The following is a 19,650-nucleotide window of genomic DNA, read 5'->3' as shown; positions in this document are numbered from 1 at the left end:
TATCCATATTACATCATATATCCCATACAGCTAACATTCAAGACAACAGTTGGTAAACAATTATTAACTAAACATCCAAGGTGTATTTTTAACTTACTGGTTTGTCTGCAGGTCTTCAATCTCGATCAGCACACCCTTCTCATGGAGGCGAGCGGCGGTGTACTTCTGAGACACCTGTTTACTCTTCTTGGCCTTGGTGTCACCTGGTTTCTTTGACAGCCTGAGGAGGGAGGGAGAGAAGATCGTGTCCATAACACTGTCACACATCGTAACAGAGAAAATCGCAGTCCATGTAATAACGTTCCCTCAACCTGAGTTGCAGTTGTCTTCTGCTAGAAACTTAACATTTCGGCAGTTCCATTCCATTTCAGGGTCATTAACAAAACAGGCATGGAATTAAAACTTAATAAAATGGAGAGGTACTTCCTAGACTTGTCCAATAAACACTTAAGTTTTTCAACGTGTGTTCTAATGAACACAACCCAGATGTAAAAAGTATGACGATGGCTCCACCCAGCCCTCTAATAGGTTCAAACCCTTGACCTCTGCAGTGCAAGTTTCCCCGTCTGTCTTATTCACTTACACCCCGCACCCAACAACATTTCTGTAATAAGAATTCAAAGTTGAGCTCTTGATCCTTTATTCTACTGACACACAAAACATCCTCCGTCAACACTGGGATTCCAACCTGCATCCCTCCGGTCTCCTGCCCACCTCTCAAACCTGGAGGCTAGCGTCTTCCCTCTGGTATGAAGAGAAAGGCCACTCACTTGCCCTTGTTGCTGGCCAGGTTGTCCATGCAGGTCTTGATGTACTGATTGTAGTAGTCAATCTGGACGTTGTAGAAGGCGGTCTTGGAGTTGAGGGCGGTGTTAGTCTGTTGGAGCTTCACCAGCTCCGCCTTCCTCCGCTGCCGATACCGCCGCTGGTTTCGGATGTCCTGGAACACACATACACGTTATATTTTATGTGGCACATCCACAAAAACACGTATACTATAAGTACCACACACACACATCACGTGAGACACAGAAACACTGACACTCACACAGTACCATGGCGATGTCATTGAGGTCCTAGAAGTGGTTCAATGGGTGGACATACACACAGCTTCAACTAGCGAGCTGTACAGTACCTTGGCGATGTCGTTGATGAGGTCCTGGTAGCGGTTCTCAGGGTGCACCTTGCCCAGCTCTGCCAGGCGCTGCAGGTTGCTCCTGATCTTGTCCTTCTTGCCCTGCAGCGTCAGGCTGTCATCCACCACCGGCTTGGCCTGCTTCATCTTCTCCGGGGTTTTGGCATCACGGATGGCACGCCGCTGCATAGCACGCTGGTACTCCACTTCCTGGGAGGGGGAAAACAGAGGTGGTGTCATGTGTTGCTGTGGCGCTGGGGTGAAGATTCCCCAAGGCACAGATCTAGGATCAGCTTCCCTTCCCCCAATTCTAACCTAAAGAGTAGTGGGGAAAATGCTAAACTGACTCAAGATCAGCATCTAGGGGCAACTTCACCCTATACTGTCACTGTGCACAAATCATAGTTGAATAAAGCAAAAGTGATAACTCCCGAACCCAGAGGAAGTCCTACTCAGTTGACTACTTTAAACTGGTGCATGCTATCAGTCTTTTGTGGTGTGCCCTCTCTGCTTTAACTCTATGGCACAACGATATAATCAAAAACAAAGATGAAGTGTTGGTGTGTGAGCTGCTAACTAATATTACAGGTTTGCATCCTTCCCTCCCCCTCAATTCAAAGGAATTTATTTGCATGGGAAACGTGTTTACATTGCCAAACCAAATGAAAAATATAAACAATCCGAAATTAACAGTAAACATTACACACAAGTTAAAAGAATAGAGACATTTCAAATGTTATTATGGCTATGTACAGTGTTGTAAACATGAGCAAATAGTTGAAGTACAAAAGGGAAAATAAATAAACATAGTAAATATGGGTATTTACGATGGTGTTTGTGCCTCACTGGTTGCTCTTTTCTTGTGGCAACTGGTCACAAATCTTGCTACTGTGATGCACACTGTGGTATTTCACCTAATAGATATGAGAGTTTATCAAAATTGGGTTTGTTTTCAAATTCTTTGTGGTTCTGTGTAATCTGAGGCAAATATGTGTCTCTAACATGGTCATACATTTGGAAGGAGGTTAGGAAGTGCAGCTCAGTTTCCACCTTGTTTTGCAGTGGTGGGAAAAGTATCCAATTGGTAGTTACAGTCTTGTCCGTACGGGAGTTGCAGCAATGGGACTCGGGAGAGGCAAAGGTCGAGAGCCATGCGTTCTCCGAAACACGGCCCTGCCAAGCCGCACTGCTTCTTGACACACTTCTCGCTTAACCTGATGTGTCGAAGGAAACACTGTACAGCTGGCGATCGTGTCAACGTGCATGAGCCCGGCACGCCACAGGAGTCACTAGAGCGCGATGGGACAAGGACATCCAGGCGGGCCAAACCCTCCCCTAACCCAGACGCCGCTGGGCCCATTGTGCGGCATCATGGGCCTCCCGGTTGCAGCCAGCTGCGACACAGCCTGGGATCGAACCCGGATCTGTAGTGACGCCTCAAGCCCTGCAGTGCCTTACACCGCTGCGCCACTCGGGAGGCGCCTAAAGCCTTTTTGAAATCAACAAAGCATGAGAAGACTTTGCCTTTGTTTTGGTTTTGTTTCTTTGTCAATTAGAGTGTGCAGGGTACGAAAGTTAGGCGCACAAGTATCATACCCCAAGACATGCTAACCTCTCACCATTACAATAACGAGGGGTATGATATTTTATGCCTCTAACTTTCTCATTCATCATTATTCACGATTCATTCAGGACTACCCGTAATCATGGTAGCATCCACATTAATGTAGAAGTGTTTAGAAATATTCTATTCTTATTTACAATAAAGCGACTTAAATTATTTACCATTAAATTCTATTGGGCACAAAATAATCATAATCACAACCAAAACTGCAAATGCATCCAACAAGGTTGTAGAGTCCCAAGCTTGATTTTATCATCATTGCATGCTAGGAATATGGGACCAAATACTAAAGTTTTGACCACTTTAATAGGTCCCCTAAAAATGGGGGGACTATGTACAAAAAGCGCTAATTTGGATGAAAATACCCTCAAATTAAAAGCTGACAGTCAGTACTTTAACCTCAGAGTATCATTTCAAATCCAAAGTGCTGGAGTACAGAGACAAAACAACAACAAAATGTGTCACTGTCCCAATACTTTGAGCTCAATGTACTGTTTAGGTGTTATACTGCCAAGTTTACACCTTCACTATTGCACTGAAACGTTTAGTCCAGGTCTCCCTCTCCCCCAGTCTCTCTCCCTCCATTCATCCCTACCTCCTCTGTGTCTCACCTGTTCAGGACTGGCAGCACCCTCCAGAATCTCAGTGAGTGTTTCTCCAGGTTGGAACCGGATCACATCCACGATCAGCCGCTTGGTGCTGGAGAGAGAAAGATAGGGGGAAAGAGACATAGGAGCTATTCTAGGGCGTCGAGACAACAGTAGTTTTTTTTTAGCTGCTAGACTAGAAGCGTAACTTTTAGCCGGTGTGAGCAGAGCGAAAGCCACTTTATGCTATTGTTCTTGGGTGTGAGCTGTGAGTCGAAATCTTGAAAATACAACCAGAGCGAACAGTTCTGAGCAGCGTGAGCCTCCCGTGGAGCCGGCGCTCACACCCAGGTTTCATTTAAATGAATTGGAGCATCTCACGCTCTGCAAACGTTACGCCTCTGGTGTAGCAGGCCAGAAAGAGGGAAGATGAGGTTCAGCTGGGAACGCACAAACAACTGAGGAGTCTGGGAACTAAATTTGGCCTCCTTTTGAACTAACTCCTTGGATCTAATTGCTTAAAAATCTGTCCTCTCCATCTGCACTGATTGGAAATGAAACTTGCAGGTGAAAACAATATGGTGGCAGCTCATCATTAGGCTGGCTTACACCTGGTCAGTTCTTTCAGATAAGAGCAGTCGAGAAGGCGAAGAGAGGACCGATTTAGACAATCGAGAAAGAGCCCTAAGGAAGTGTGTATTTTTTATTGTATACAAATATTACTCTTACTTAAGCAGTAGAGTCCTGGCGTCCATCTCAGCATTGGCCTCTCCGGGGACGTCAAACTTGTTGGCGAGGGTGAGGGACACCTCGGTCTTCCCCATCGTCTCCCTGTTGGGGTCCCCTGGGGGGAGGGGGTTCTCACCTGGAGGGAGAACAGGGGACAGTTAGGGGAGAGGAAGTTGGGATTCTACATTGGACGTGAATGACACATGGAATTGTGGGGAGGGTGGAAGGAAGCTCTAAGAGGGGAGACCGTTGACAGGTGAGACATTTAGAAGACTATGGTTTCTTCACTGATGGGGTAGAACAGAGCAGATAGTAGGAAACATTCATCAGGCCTGGTCCTTTCTCATCTTGCCCCTCTACATTTTACATGGATTAATATATGAACACAGCATCCTTATGTCTACGGTACTGACCAATGGGGGACTCTATGGCATATCTACGGTACTGACCAATGGGGGACTCTATGGCATATCTACGGTACTGACCAATGGGGGACTCTATGGCATATCTACGGTACTGACCAATGGCATATCTACGGTACTGACTGATGGGGGACTATGGAATATCTACGGTACTGACCGATGAGGGACTCTATGGTGGGTACCTCTCCCAGGTCCTCCAGCAGCTCGTGGATGGGGTCGTTGTGCTCCGAGGCGATGGCATCCTGGTGGTCCAACAGCAGCTGGCGGGGGGACGAGCAGGAACATTACAATGTGAAAATCTTTATTGTCCACACAATGTGGACATATGCCTTTGGCTTCATATGGGAGCAAACACTAAAACACATTACCCCTCTGTGGTACTGGCTATAAGAAAATACACTAGTACTTAGTCACAAATTGTACAAAATGACTCCTCCACGTATAATTTGGGTTTTTCACAACAGAGAAAAAGTAAACTCACTGAGAAGTGTGTAAGAGAGTACTCATTTTTATTTATGAGGGCAGAAATAAGCATGTCTTTCTGTGTGTGTGTGTGTGTGTGTGTGTGTGTGTGTGTGTGACTGACCGTGTGTGTGTTGATGACCTCCCCTATAGAGATGTAGATGACAGGTTTCTGAAGCGTGACCAGGTCAGAGTACTGATCCACGTTGAACTTGTCCTCCAATGACGGGACGTCACACGCCGCCAAGAAGAAACGCCTGCGGAGGGACAACAGAGATACAAGGAGGGTAAGAAGCTACGCACATGCCCCGCCCACCTCAGGTCACCCTCTTACCAGCCATTATTTCCATGTTTAAGTTGGGTGTAAATTCACGTCACAATTTTTGGTGGACGATTTATTTAAAAAAGAGAAGCAACGCATATTCTAACTCTTGCTTGTACAAAGAACATTTTCATGTGGTTTTTATGATCCCGTCAAACACATGCCAGTCCCCGTCAAACACATGCCAGTCCCCGTCAAACACATGCCAGTCCCCGTCAAACACATGCCAGTCCCCGTCAAACACATGCCAGTCCCCTTCAAAGGATCAACAATGGCACGTGTTTTTTAAAATCTGCATCCATTTCAATGTTGACGCTTAGATGGGGATTAAACACACCAAGATAATATTTATAGCACAAGACAGACGTAAAAGTGATAAATGTTTTCCATTTTCCATAGCATGCCCTAATGAACACGACCCATAAAGAATGTCCTCCACTGCACCTGAACTTCTGGTAGGAGCTGCTGAGGTACTCGTTGATGGGGTTGAGGTGGGCGTTGTCCCCCAAGAACATCTTGTTGGACGCGGCGTGCTGCAGCATCTTGGCGATGGAGCCCAGGTTCCGCCGTTGGTCTGTGGTCAGCTGACCTCCGGCCGACAGGTCGATGATGTCGAAGGCGTCGGGCGCCACGATGGCCGGATTCATGTAGCGGTAGTACAGCAGGTTACCCACGATCTGAACACACACACCCGTTAGATACAGTACTGTACCTCCTGTAGGCATCACAGGCAACACCAAGCCTGGCAAGGGACACCAGTGAACAGGGTTTTACAGGTTGTATAAAACTGTTGCTGTGTCCCAGTCTTGGACTCCTTTTCTTTATAGCCAATACATTATAGCCACTAATTTTGGACTTGAAAAAGTTAAGTAATGTTCAGAGATTCAAACTTAGTAGTCAGGGAGAAAAGGAGACAAGGGAAGTTTGCAGCGAAGAGGAAGGAAGGTTAACAGAATTGGTATGCAGCCTGGGTGTTTGTAGAGAAGGAAGGGGGACTGTCTCACCTCGTCTCAGCAGGAGTACAGAAAGACATGTTCCAACAGAGGTGAGAACAAGGACGGAGGGCATAGCTGTAGAAAGGGGAGGAAGAGAGAAGGAGAACAAGGAAGGAGGGCATAGCTGTAGAAAGGGGAGGAAGAGAGAAGGAGAACAAGGAAGGAGGGCATAGCTGTAGAAAGGGGAGGAAGAGAGAAGGAGAACAAGGAAGGAGGGCATAGCTGTAGAAAGGGGAGGAAGAGAGAAGGAGAACAAGGAAGGAGGGCATAGCTGTAGAAAGGGGAGGAAGAGAGAAGGAGAACAAGGAAGGAGGGCATAGCTGTAGAAAGGGGAGGAAGAGAGAAGGAGAACAAGGAAGGAGGGCATAGCTGTAGAAAGGGGAGGAAGAGAGAAGGAGAACAAGGAAGGAGGGCATAGCTGTAGAAAGGGGAGGAAGAGAGAAGGAGAACAAGGAAGGAGAGCATAGCTGTAGAAAGGGGAGGAAGAGAGAAGGAGAACAAGGAAGGAGAGCATAGCTGTAGAAAGGGGAGGAAGAGAGAAGGAGAACAAGGAAGGAGAGCATAGCTGTAGAAAGGGGAGGAAGAGAGAAGGAGAACAAGGAAGGAGAGCATAGCTGTAGAAAGGGGAGGAAGAGAGAAGGAGAACAAGGAAGGAGGGCATAGCTGTAGAAAGGGGAGGAAGAGAGAAGGAGAACAAGGAAGGAGGGCATAGCTGTAGAAAGGGGAGGAAGAGAGAAGGAGAACAAGGAAGGAGGGCATAGCTGTAGAAAGGGGAGGAAGAGAGAAGGAGAACAAGGAAGGAGGGCATAGCTGTAGAAAGGGGAGGAAGAGAGAAGGAGAACAAGGAAGGAGAGCATAGCTGTAGAAAGGGGAGGAAGAGAGAAGGAGAACAAGGAAGGAGAGCATAGCTGTAGAAAGGGGAGGAAGAGAGAAGGAGAACAAGGAAGGAGAGCATAGCTGTAGAAAGGGGAGGAAGAGAGAAGGAGAACAAGGAAGGAGAGCATAGCTGTAGAAAGGGGAGGAAGAGAGAAGGAGAACAAGGAAGGAGGGCATAGCTGTAGAAAGGGGAGGAAGAGAGAAGGAGAACAAGGAAGGAGGGCATAGCTGTAGAAAGGGGAGGAAGAGAGAAGGAGAACAAGGAAGGAGGGCATAGCTGTAGAAAGGGGAGGAAGAGAGAAGGAGAACAAGGAAGGAGGGCATAGCTGTAGAAAGGGGAGGAAGAGAGAAGGAGAACAAGGAAGGAGGGCATAGCTGTAGAAAGGGGAGGAAGAGAGAAGGAGAACAAGGAAGGAGGGCATAGCTGTAGAAAGGGGAGGAAGAGAGAAGGAGAACAAGGAAGGAGGGCATAGCTGTAGAAAGGGGAGGAAGAGAGAAGGAGAACAAGGAAGGAGGGCATAGCTGTAGAAAGGGGAGGAAGAGAGAAGGAGAACAAGGAAGGAGGGCATAGCTGTAGAAAGGGGAGGAAGAGAGAAGGAGAACAAGGAAGGAGGGCATAGCTGTAGAAAGGGGAGGAAGAGAGAAGGAGAACAAGGAAGGAGGGCATAGCTGTAGAAAGGGGAGGAAGAGAGAAGGAGAACATAGCTGTAGAAAGGGGAGGAAGAGAGAAGGAGAACAAGGAAGGAGGGCATAGCTGTAGAAAGGGGAGGAAGAGAGAAGGAGAACAAGGAAGGAGGGCATAGCTGTAGAAAGGGGAGGAAGAGAGAAGGAGAACAAGGAAGGAGGGCATAGCTGTAGAAAGGGGAGGAAGAGAGAAGGAGAACAAGGAAGGAGGAGCATAGCTGTAGAAAGGGGAGGAAGAGAGAAGGAGAACAAGGAAGGAGAGCATAGCTGTAGAAAGGGGAGGAAGAGAAGGAGAACAAGGAAGGAGAGCATAGCTGTAGAAAGGGGAGGAAGAGAGAAGGAGAACAAGGAAGGAGGGCATAGCTGTAGAAAGGGGAGGAAGAGAGAAGGAGAACAAGGAAGGAGGGCATAGCTGTAGAAAGGGGAGGAAGAGAGAAGGAGAACAAGGAAGGAGGGCATAGCTGTAGAAAGGGGAGGAAGAGAGAAGGAGAACAAGGAAGGAGGGCATAGCTGTAGAAAGGGGAGGAAGAGAGAAGGAGAACAAGGAAGGAGGGCATAGCTGTAGAAAGGGGAGGAAGAGAGAAGGAGAACAAGGAAGGAGGGCATAGCTGTAGAAAGGGGAGGAAGAGAGAAGGAGAACAAGGAAGGAGGGCATAGCTGTAGAAAGGGGAGGAAGAGAGAAGGAGAACAAGGAAGGAGGGCATAGCTGTAGAAAGGGGAGGAAGAGAAGGAGAACAAGGAAGGAGAGCATAGCTGTAGAAAGGGGAGGAAGAGAAGGAGAACAAGGAAGGAGAGCATAGCTGTAGAAAGGGGAGGAAGAGAAGGACAACAAGGAAGGAGGGCATAGCTGTAGAAAGGGGAGGAAGAGAGAAGGAGAACAAGGAAGGAGGGCATAGCTGTAGAAAGGGGAGGAAGAGAGAAGGAGAACAAGGAAGGAGGGCATAGCTGTAGAAAGGGGAGGAAGAGAGAAGGAGAACAAGGAAGGAGGGCATAGCTGTAGAAAGGGGAGGAAGAGAGAAGGAGAACAAGGAAGGAGGGCATAGCTGTAGAAAGGGGAGGAAGAGAGAAGGAGAACAAGGAAGGAGGGCATAGCTGTAGAAAGGGGAGGAAGAGAGAAGGAGAACAAGGAAGGAGGGCATAGCTGTAGAAAGGGGAGGAAGAGAGAAGGAGAACAAGGAAGGAGGGCATAGCTGTAGAAAGGGGAGGAAGAGAGAAGGAGAACAAGGAAGGAGGGCATAGCTGTAGAAAGGGGAGGAAGAGAGAAGGAGAACAAGGAAGGAGGGCATAGCTGTAGAAAGGGGAGGAAGAGAGAAGGAGAACAAGGAAGGAGGGCATAGCTGTAGAAAGGGGAGGAAGAGAGAAGGAGAACAAGGAAGGAGGGCATAGCTGTAGAAAGGGGAGGAAGAGAGAAGGAGAACAAGGAAGGAGGGCATAGCTGTAGAAAGGGGAGGAAGAGAGAAGGAGAACAAGGAAGGAGGGAATAGCTGTAGAAAGGGGAGGAAGAGAGAAGGAGAACAAGGAAGGAGAGCATAGCTGTAGAAAGGGGAGGAAGAGAGAAGGAGAACAAGGAAGGAGGGCATAGCTGTAGAAAGGGGAGGAAGAGAGAAGGAGAACAAGGAAGGAGGGCATAGCTGTAGAAAGGGGAGGAAGAGAGAAGGAGAACAAGGAAGGAGGGCATAGCTGTAGAAAGGGGAGGAAGAGAGAAGGAGAACAAGGAAGGAGGGCATAGCTGTAGAAAGGGGAGGAAGAGAGAAGGAGAACAAGGAAGGAGGGCATAGCTGTAGAAAGGGGAGGAAGAGAGAAGGAGAACAAGGAAGGAGAGCATAGCTGTAGAAAGGGGAGGAAGAGAAGGAGAACAAGGAAGGAGAGCATAGCTGTAGAAAGGGGAGGAAGAGAAGGAGAACAAGGAAGGAGAGCATAGCTGTAGAAAGGGGAGGAAGAGAAGGACAACAAGGAAGGAGGGCATAGCTGTAGAAAGGGGAGGAAGAGAGAAGGAGAACAAGGAAGGAGGGCATAGCTGTAGAAAGGGGAGGAAGAGAGAAGGAGAACAAGGAAGGAGGGCATAGCTGTAGAAAGGGGAGGAAGAGAGAAGGAGAACAAGGAAGGAGGGCATAGCTGTAGAAAGGGGAGGAAGAGAGAAGGAGAACAAGGAAGGAGGGCATAGCTGTAGAAAGGGGAGGAAGAGAGAAGGAGAACAAGGAAGGAGGGCATAGCTGTAGAAAGGGGAGGAAGAGAGAAGGAGAACAAGGAAGGAGGGCATAGCTGTAGAAAGGGGAGGAAGAGAGAAGGAGAACAAGGAAGGAGAGCATAGCTGTAGAAAGGGGAGGAAGAGAAGGACAACAAGGAAGGAGGGCATAGCTGTAGAAAGGGGAGGAAGAGAGAAGGAGAACAAGGAAGGAGGGCATAGCTGTAGAAAGGGGAGGAAGAGAGAAGGAGAACAAGGAAGGAGGGCATAGCTGTAGAAAGGGGAGGAAGAGAGAAGGAGAACAAGGAAGGAGGGCATAGCTGTAGAAAGGGGAGGAAGAGAGAAGGAGAACAAGGAAGGAGGGCATAGCTGTAGAAAGGGGAGGAAGAGAGAAGGAGAACAAGGAAGGAGGGCATAGCTGTAGAAAGGGGAGGAAGAGAGAAGGAGAACAAGGAAGGAGGGCATAGCTGTAGAAAGGGGAGGAAGAGAGAAGGAGAACAAGGAAGGAGGGCATAGCTGTAGAAAGGGGAGGAAGAGAGAAGGAGAACAAGGAAGGAGGGCATAGCTGTAGAAAGGGGAGGAAGAGAGAAGGAGAACAAGGAAGGAGGGCATAGCTGTAGAAAGGGGAGGAAGAGAGAAGGAGAACAAGGAAGGAGGGCATAGCTGTAGAAAGGGGAGGAAGAGAGAAGGAGAACAAGGAAGGAGGGCATAGCTGTAGAAAGGGGAGGAAGAGAGAAGGAGAACAAGGAAGGAGGGCATAGCTGTAGAAAGGGGAGGAAGAGAGAAGGAGAACAAGGAAGGAGAGAATAGCTGTAGAAAGGGGAGGAAGAGAGAAGGAGAACAAGGAAGGAGAGCATAGCTGTAGAAAGGGGAGGAAGAGAGAAGGAGAACAAGGAAGGAGAGCATAGCTGTAGAAAGGGGAGGAAGAGAAGGAGAACAAGGAAGGAGGGCATAGCTGTAGAAAGGGGAGGAAGAGAAGGAGAACAAGGAAGGAGGGCATAGCTGTAGAAAGGGGAGGAAGAGAGAAGGAGAACAAGGAAGGAGAGCATAGCTGTAGAAAGGGGAGGAAGAGAAGGAGAACAAGGAAGGAGAGCATAGCTGTAGAAAGGGGAGGAAGAGAAGGAGAACAAGGAAGGAGAGCATAGCTGTAGAAAGGGGAGGAAGAGAAGGACAACAAGGAAGGAGGGCATAGCTGTAGAAAGGGGAGGAAGAGAGAAGGAGAACAAGGAAGGAGAGCATAGCTGTAGAAAGGGGAGGAAGAGAAGGAGAACAAGGAAGGAGAGCATAGCTGTAGAAAGGGGAGGAAGAGAAGGAGAACAAGGAAGGAGAGCATAGCTGTAGAAAGGGGAGGAAGAGAAGGAGAGCATAGCTGTAGAAAGGGGAGGAAGAGAAGGAGAGCATAGCTGTAGAAAGGGGAGGAAGAGAAGGAGAGCATAGCTGTAGAAAGGGGAGGAAGAGAAGGAGAGCATAGCTGTAGAAAGGGGAGGAAGAGAAGGAGAACAAGGAAGGAGAGCATAGCTGTAGAAAGGGGAGGAAGAGAAGGAGAACAAGGAAGGAGAGCATAGCTGTAGAAAGGGGAGGAAGAGAAGGAGAACAAGGAAGGAGAGCATAGCTGTAGAAAGGGGAGGAAGAGAAGGAGAACAAGGAAGGAGAGCATAGCTGTAGAAAGGGGAGGAAGAGAAGGAGAGCATAGCTGTAGAAAGGGGAGGAAGAGAAGGAGAGCATAGCTGTAGAAAGGGGAGGAAGAGAAGGAGAACAAGGAAGGAGAGCATAGCTGTAGAAAGGGGAGGAAGAGAGAAGGAGAACAAGGAAGGAGGGCATAGCTGTAGAAAGGGGAGGAAGAGAGAAGGAGAACAAGGAAGGAGGGCATAGCTGTAGAAAGGGGAGGAAGAGAGAAGGAGAACAAGGAAGGAGGGCATAGCTGTAGAAAGGGGAGGAAGAGAGAAGGAGAACAAGGAAGGAGGGCATAGCTGTAGAAAGGGGAGGAAGAGAAGGAGAATAAGGAAGGAGAGCATAGCTGTAGAAAGGGGAGGAAGAGAAGGAGAACATAGCTGTAGAAAGGGGAGGAAGAGAAGGAGAACAAGGAAGGAGGGCATAGCTGTAGAAAGGGGAGGAAGAGAGAAGGAGAACAAGGAAGGAGAGCATAGCTGTAGAAAGGGGAGGAAGAGAGAAGGAGAACAAGGAAGGAGAGCATAGCTGTAGAAAGGGGAGGAAGAGAGAAGGAGAACAAGGAAGGAGAGCATAGCTGTAGAAAGGGGAGGAAGAGAGAAGGAGAACAAGGAAGGAGAGCATAGCTGTAGAAAGGGGAGGAAGAGAAGGAGAACAAGGAAGGAGAGCATAGCTGTAGAAAGGGGAGGAAGAGAAGGAGAACAAGGAAGGAGAGCATAGCTGTAGAAAGGGGAGGAAGAGAAGGAGAACAAGGAAGGAGAGCATAGCTGTAGAAAGGGGAGGAAGAGAAGGAGAACAAGGAAGGAGGGCATAGCTGTAGAAAGGGGAGGAAGAGAGAAGGAGAACAAGGAAGGAGAGCATAGCTGTAGAAAGGGGAGGAAGAGAAGGAGAACAAGGAAGGAGAGCATAGCTGTAGAAAGGGGAGGAAGAGAAGGAGAACAAGGAAGGAGAGCATAGCTGTAGAAAGGGGAGGAAGAGAAGGAGAACAAGGAAGGAGGGCATAGCTGTAGAAAGGGGAGGAAGAGAGAAGGAGAACAAGGAAGGAGAGCATAGCTGTAGAAAGGGGAGGAAGAGAAGGAGAGCATAGCTGTAGAAAGGGGAGGAAGAGAAGGAGAGCATAGCTGTAGAAAGGGGAGGAAGAGAAGGAGAGCATAGCTGTAGAAAGGGGAGGAAGAGAAGGAGAACAAGGAAGGAGAGCATAGCTGTAGAAAGGGGAGGAAGAGAAGGAGAACAAGGAAGGAGAGCATAGCTGTAGAAAGGGGAGGAAGAGAAGGAGAACAAGGAAGGAGAGCATAGCTGTAGAAAGGGGAGGAAGAGAGAAGGAGAACAAGGAAGGAGAGCATAGCTGTAGAAAGGGGAGGAAGAGAAGGAGAGCATAGCTGTAGAAAGGGGAGGAAGAGAAGGAGAACAAGGAAGGAGAGCATAGCTGTAGAAAGGGGAGGAAGAGAGAAGGAGAACAAGGAAGGAGGGCATAGCTGTAGAAAGGGGAGGAAGAGAGAAGGAGAACAAGGAAGGAGGGCATAGCTGTAGAAAGGGGAGGAAGAGAGAAGGAGAACAAGGAAGGAGGGCATAGCTGTAGAAAGGGGAGGAAGAGAGAAGGAGAACAAGGAAGGAGGGCATAGCTGTAGAAAGGGGAGGAAGAGAGAAGGAGAACAAGGAAGGAGGGCATAGCTGTAGAAAGGGGAGGAAGAGAAGGAGAATAAGGAAGGAGAGCATAGCTGTAGAAAGGGGAGGAAGAGAAGGAGAACATAGCTGTAGAAAGGGGAGGAAGAGAAGGAGAACAAGGAAGGAGGGCATAGCTGTAGAAAGGGGAGGAAGAGAAGGAGAACAAGGAAGGAGAGCATAGCTGTAGAAAGGGGAGGAAGAGAAGGAGAGCATAGCTGTAGAAAGGGGAGGAAGAGAGAAGGAGAACAAGGAAGGAGAGCATAGCTGTAGAAAGGGGAGGAAGAGAAGGAGAGCATAGCTGTAGAAAGGGGAGGAAGAGAAGGAGAGCATAGCTGTAGAAAGGGGAGGAAGAGAAGGAGGGCATAGCTGTAGAAAGGGGAGGAAGAGAGAAGGAGAACAAGGAAGGAGGGCATAGCTGTAGAAAGGGGAGGAAGAGAGAAGGAGAACAAGGAAGGAGAGCATAGCTGTAGAAAGGGGAGGAAGAGAGAAGGAGAACAAGGAAGGAGAGCATAGCTGTAGAAAGGGGAGGAAGAGAGAAGGAGAACAAGGAAGGAGAGCATAGCTGTAGAAAGGGGAGGAAGAGAGAAGGAGAACAAGGAAGGAGGGCATAGCTGTAGAAAGGGGAGGAAGAGAGAAGGAGAACAAGGAAGGAGGGCATAGCTGTAGAAAGGGGAGGAAGAGAGAAGGAGAACAAGGAAGGAGAGCATAGCTGTAGAAAGGGGAGGAAGAGAGAAGGAGAACAAGGAAGGAGAGCATAGCTGTAGAAAGGGGAGGAAGAGAGAAGGAGAACAAGGAAGGAGAGCATAGCTGTAGAAAGGGGAGGAAGAGAGAAGGAGAACAAGGAAGGAGAGCATAGCTGTAGAAAGGGGAGGAAGAGAGAAGGAGAACAAGGAAGGAGAGCATAGCTGTAGAAAGGGGAGGAAGAGAGAAGGAGAACAAGGAAGGAGAGCATAGCTGTAGAAAGGGGAGGAAGAGAGAAGGAGAACAAGGAAGGAGAGCATAGCTGTAGAAAGGGGAGGAAGAGAGAAGGAGAACAAGGAAGGAGAGCATAGCTGTAGAAAGGGGAGGAAGAGAGAAGGAGAACAAGGAAGGAGAGCATAGCTGTAGAAAGGGGAGGAAGAGAGAAGGAGAACAAGGAAGGAGAGCATAGCTGTAGAAAGGGGAGGAAGAGAGAAGGAGAACAAGGAAGGAGAGCATAGCTGTAGAAAGGGGAGGAAGAGAGAAGGACAACAAGGAAGGAGAGCATAGCTGTAGAAAGGGGAGGAAGAGAGAAGGACAACAAGGAAGGAGAGCATAGCTGTAGAAAGGGGAGGAAGAGAGAAGGACAACAAGGAAGGAGAGCATAGCTGTAGAAAGGGGAGGAAGAGAGAAGGACAACAAGGAAGGAGAGCATAGCTGTAGAAAGGGGAGGAAGAGAGAAGGACAACAAGGAAGGAGAGCATAGCTGTAGAAAGGGGAGGAAGAGAGAAGGAGAACAAGGAAGGAGAGCATAGCTGTAGAAAGGGGAGGAAGAGAGAAGGAGAACAAGGAAGGAGAGCATAGCTGTAGAAAGGGGAGGAAGAGAGAAGGAGAACAAGGAAGGAGAGCATAGCTGTAGAAAGGGGAGGAAGAGAGAAGGAGAACAAGGAAGGAGAGCATAGCTGTAGAAAGGGGAGGAAGAGAGAAGGAGAACAAGGAAGGAGAGCATAGCTGTAGAAAGGGGAGGAAGAGAGAAGGAGAACAAGGAAGGAGAGCATAGCTGTAGAAAGGGGAGGAAGAGAGAAGGAGAACAAGGAAGGAGAGCATAGCTGTAGAAAGGGGAGGAAGAGAGAAGGAGAACAAGGAAGGAGAGCATAGCTGTAGAAAGGGGAGGAAGAGAGAAGGAGAACAAGGAAGGAGAGCATAGCTGTAGAAAGGGGAGGAAGAGAGAAGGAGAACAAGGAAGGAGAGCATAGCTGTAGAAAGGGGAGGAAGAGAGAAGGAGAACAAGGAAGGAGAGCATAGCTGTAGAAAGGGGAGGAAGAGAGAAGGAGAACAAGGAAGGAGAGCATAGCTGTAGAAAGGGGAGGAAGAGAGAAGGAGAACAAGGAAGGAGAGCATAGCTGTAGAAAGGGGAGGAAGAGAGAAGGAGAACAAGGAAGGAGAGCATAGCTGTAGAAAGGGGAGGAAGAGAGAAGGAGAACAAGGAAGGAGAGCATAGCTGTAGAAAGGGGAGGAAGAGAGAAGGAGAACAAGGAAGGAGAGCATAGCTGTAGAAAGGGGAGGAAGAGAGAAGGAGAACAAGGAAGGAGAGCATAGCTGTAGAAAGGGGAGGAAGAGAGAAGGAGAACAAGGAAGGAGAGCATAGCTGTAGAAAGGGGAGGAAGAGAGAAGGAGAACAAGGAAGGAGAGCATAGCTGTAGAAAGGGGAGGAAGAGAGAAGGAGAACAAGGAAGGAGAGCATAGCTGTAGAAAGGGGAGGAAGAGAGAAGGAGAACAAGGAAGGAGAGCATAGCTGTAGAAAGGGGAGGAAGAGAGAAGGAGAACAAGGAAGGAGAGCATAGCTGTAGAAAGGGGAGGAAGAGAGAAGGAGAACAAGGAAGGAGAGCATAGCTGTAGAAAGGGGAGGAAGAGAGAAGGAGAACAAGGAAGGAGAGCATAGCTGTAGAAAGGGGAGGAAGAGAGAAGGAGAACAAGGAAGGAGAGCATAGCTGTAGAAAGGGGAGGAAGAGAGAAGGAGAACAAGGAAGGAGAGCATAGCTGTAGAAAGGGGAGGAAGAGAGAAGGAGAACAAGGAAGGAGAGCATAGCTGTAGAAAGGGGAGGAAGAGAGAAGGAGAACAAGGAAGGAGAGCATAGCTGTAGAAAGGGGAGGAAGAGAGAAGGAGAACAAGGAAGGAGAGCATAGCTGTAGAAAGGGGAGGAAGAGAGAAGGAGAACAAGGAAGGAGAGCATAGCTGTAGAAAGGGGAGGAAGAGAGAAGGAGAACAAGGAAGGAGAGCATAGCTGTAGAAAGGGGAGGAAGAGAGAAGGAGAACAAGGAAGGAGGGCATAGCTGTAGAAAGGGGAGGAAGAGAGAAGGAGAACAAGGAAGGAGGGCATAGCTGTAGAAAGGGGAGGAAGAGAGAAGGAGAACAAGGAAGGAGAGCATAGCTGTAGAAAGGGGAGGAAGAGAGAAGGAGAACAAGGAAGGAGAGCATAGCTGTAGAAAGGGGAGGAAGAGAGAAGGAGAACAAGGAAGGAGAGCATAGCTGTAGAAAGGGGAGGAAGAGAGAAGGAGAACAAGGAAGGAGAGCATAGCTGTAGAAAGGGGAGGAAGAGAGAAGGAGAACAAGGAAGGAGAGCATAGCTGTAGAAAGGGGAGGAAGAGAGAAGGAGAACAAGGAAGGAGAGCATAGCTGTAGAAAGGGGAGGAAGAGAGAAGGAGAACAAGGAAGGAGAGCATAGCTGTAGAAAGGGGAGGAAGAGAGAAGGAGAACAAGGAAGGAGAGCATAGCTGTAGAAAGGGGAGGAAGAGAGGGAGAACAAGGAAGGAGAGCATAGCTGTAGAAAGGGGAGGAAGAGAGAGGGAGAACAAGGAAGGAGAGCATAGCTGTAGAAAGGGGAGGAAGAGAGAGGGAGAACAAGGAAGGAGAGCATAGCTGTAGAAAGGGGAGGAAGAGAGAGGGAGAACAAGGAAGGAGAGCATAGCTGTAGAAAGGGGAGGAAGAGAGAAGGAGAACAAGGAAGGAGAGCATAGCTGTAGAAAGGGGAGGAAGAGAGAAGGAGAACAAGGAAGGAGAGCATAGCTGTAGAAAGGGGAGGAAGAGAGAAGGAGAACAAGGAAGGAGAGCATAGCTGTAGAAAGGGGAGGAAGAGAAGGAGAACAAGGAAGGAGAGCATAGCTGTAGAAAGGGGAGGAAGAGAAGGAGAACAAGGAAGGAGAGCATAGCTGTAGAAAGGGGAGGAAGAGAAGGAGAACAAGGAAGGAGGGCATAGCTGTAGAAAGGGGAGGAAGAGAAGGAGAACAAGGAAGGAGAGCATAGCTGTAGAAAGGGGAGGAAGAGAGAAGGAGAACAAGGAAGGAGGGCATAGCTGTAGAAAGGGGAGGAAGAGAGAAGGAGAACAAGGAAGGAGGGCATAGCTGTAGAAAGGGGAGGAAGAGAAGGAGAACAAGGAAGGAGGGCATAGCTGTAGAAAGGGGAGGAAGAGAAGGAGAACAAGGAAGGAGAGCATAGCTGTAGAAAGGGGAGGAAGAGAGAAGGAGAACAAGGAAGGAGAGCATAGCTGTAGAAAGGGGAGGAAGAGAAGGAGAACAAGGGAGAGATGGAGTTAAGGAGAGGGAAGAGGAGAAAGAGAAGGAAACCACATTCAGTAAAAGAAGAGTAATACCAAGTCAAGCTCACCAAGATAACAGTGCAAGTAGCACAGTAGAGCACAGTAGAGCAGAGCACAGTAGAGCAGAGCACAGTAGAGCAGAGCACAGTAGAGTTCTAGCAGTACAGTGCAGTGTAACAGTTGACTATGGTATAAGAATGGTATAATGACACCTTTAGAAGCTCATCCTCTGTAGCGTCGGGGAACTTCTCATGGAGTGTGTCCTTCAGCACCTTGGAGGTGAAACGCATCCCATACCTGACACACACACACACAAAGACCAATTTCTTTCCCTTTCTAGAATGTATTTAGAACTGGTTTATTCCCTATATAAGTGACCCCATCTCATAGAAGTGATAAGCGTCATAACCCACAGTAGCTGGTTCATGTTCTGTAGAGCAGGGATGAAAAACAGGGAGTAACACAGGCGACATCTAATGTCTGCTGCTTCTCCTTTACAACATTTAAAACTATCAATTCATGTCACAGATTCCAGGTCTAAATCACCTGTTGATAAAAAGGTAAAGTTGAGAACTAGTAGATGTGGCCCTCGAGGGCAGTAGTAGTTTGGACCGACCCCTATTAAAGAGAGCAGCACGGAAATATAAATTACTAGAATGGACATTCTCATTCAAGATGACGTTCAGTGACGGGTGGACAGGCAGCCATATTGAGTGTAGCCATGAGTGTTCCAATCAAATTGCTGTGTCCCTTCTCGTAATTCTATTGAGAACAGAGCTAGAGACACTTACGGGATTTTGTCCACAGAGACAATGATGGCGGACAGGAACTTGTCTGTGACCGTCCTCATGTTCTTGATGGACGCTTCCAGGCGAGTGCGCACCTCCTCGTGACTCATAGCCTGCTCTGGTGTTACCTCATAGGGTAGTTTACTGTTGGAGAAGAGAGGGGGAGGAGGGGCAAGAGGTGGTACAGAAAAGGGGGAAGGAAAGAGCGAGAGAAAGGTATATAGTCATACAATTTTACTCAGAAATTGTAACGACAGCTCTAATACTTTCCATCTTTGAACAGTTGACGCCAAACTCCAACTCCTCTCTGACAGTCTCCTCTGAACTCCATTACCCAGACTCCTCCTCCTCTCACCTGGCCTCTCCAGTTTGTGTCTCCATCTGGTTGACCCAGCTCTTGTAGATGTCCACCGGGTCAGTCTTGATGTTCAGCGTCTTGTCGTCCATGATTTCCTTGACGACAGGTGCCAGGATCTGCCGCAGTGCATTCTGGCCCCGGGCGCCACGGTTGAAGCTCACCACCATCTTGATGACCGTGGGGTTGCCCGTGACGATCTCCTGGATCTGGTCCACTTTGGATCTGAGGACACAAGGTTAGGAACATGGTGAGACACTGCTAGACTGTATAAGTGTTTCTGTGTGGCTCAGTTGGTAGAGCATAGCGCTTCGTCGCCAAGGCTCATGTGTTCGATTCCCTACTCATATGAAATATGCATGACTAAGTGGCATATGCTATGTTATAAACTGGGTGGTTCGATCCCTGAATGCTGATTGGCTGACAGCCGTGGTATATCAGACTGTATACCACGGGTATGACAAAAGTTATTTTTACTGCTGTAATTACATTGGTAACCAGTTTATAATAGCAATACGGCAGCACGGGGTTTGAGGTATATGACCAATATACCATGGCTAAGGGCTGTATCCAGGCACTCCACATTGCGTCGTGCTTAAGAACAACCCTTATCCGTGGTATATTGGCCATATACCACACCTCAGGCCTTATTGATGAATCCTATTGTTTCTAGTATTAGCTCCTTACTTGATCTCCTCCTGCAGGGCGGTCTTGAAGAGTTTGAGCAGCAGGTACTCCTCTCTCTGGTTGGAGGCGTAGTTATACAGGGTGAAGATCACAGAGTCCATGAACTTAGTGGACTTATTCTGGGGCATCTGGAAGATCAGCTTGGCCAGGTAGGTGGGGTTGGTCTGCAGGGAGGACAGAAAGGAAACACGT

General features: G+C 48.4%; 1 protein-coding gene across 1 annotated transcript in view; it reads right to left on the bottom strand.

Annotated features, from left to right (window-relative positions):
• iqgap1 (IQ motif containing GTPase activating protein 1) overlaps positions 1 to 19,650 on the bottom strand; it is a 70,281-nt gene that overhangs the window by 1,765 nt on the left and 48,866 nt on the right. The window contains exons 24-35 of the mRNA XM_038994427.1: positions 19,459 to 19,622; positions 18,772 to 18,996; positions 18,420 to 18,560; positions 17,841 to 17,925; positions 5,726 to 5,958; positions 5,084 to 5,216; positions 4,655 to 4,757; positions 4,076 to 4,211; positions 3,371 to 3,458; positions 1,136 to 1,345; positions 771 to 940; positions 98 to 220 (exon numbers count right to left, since the gene is read on the bottom strand). Of these exons, the coding sequence (XP_038850355.1) occupies positions 98 to 220; positions 771 to 940; positions 1,136 to 1,345; positions 3,371 to 3,458; positions 4,076 to 4,211; positions 4,655 to 4,757; positions 5,084 to 5,216; positions 5,726 to 5,958; positions 17,841 to 17,925; positions 18,420 to 18,560; positions 18,772 to 18,996; positions 19,459 to 19,622 (1,811 nt within the window). The remainder of the gene's footprint in view (positions 1 to 97; positions 221 to 770; positions 941 to 1,135; positions 1,346 to 3,370; positions 3,459 to 4,075; positions 4,212 to 4,654; positions 4,758 to 5,083; positions 5,217 to 5,725; positions 5,959 to 17,840; positions 17,926 to 18,419; positions 18,561 to 18,771; positions 18,997 to 19,458; positions 19,623 to 19,650) is intronic.

This window comes from Salvelinus namaycush, chromosome 1 (assembly GCF_016432855.1).
Source record: "Salvelinus namaycush isolate Seneca chromosome 1, SaNama_1.0, whole genome shotgun sequence".
Classification (NCBI taxonomy): domain Eukaryota; kingdom Metazoa; phylum Chordata; class Actinopteri; order Salmoniformes; family Salmonidae; genus Salvelinus; species Salvelinus namaycush.
This window is presented reverse-complemented; position numbering and strand designations above follow the sequence as displayed.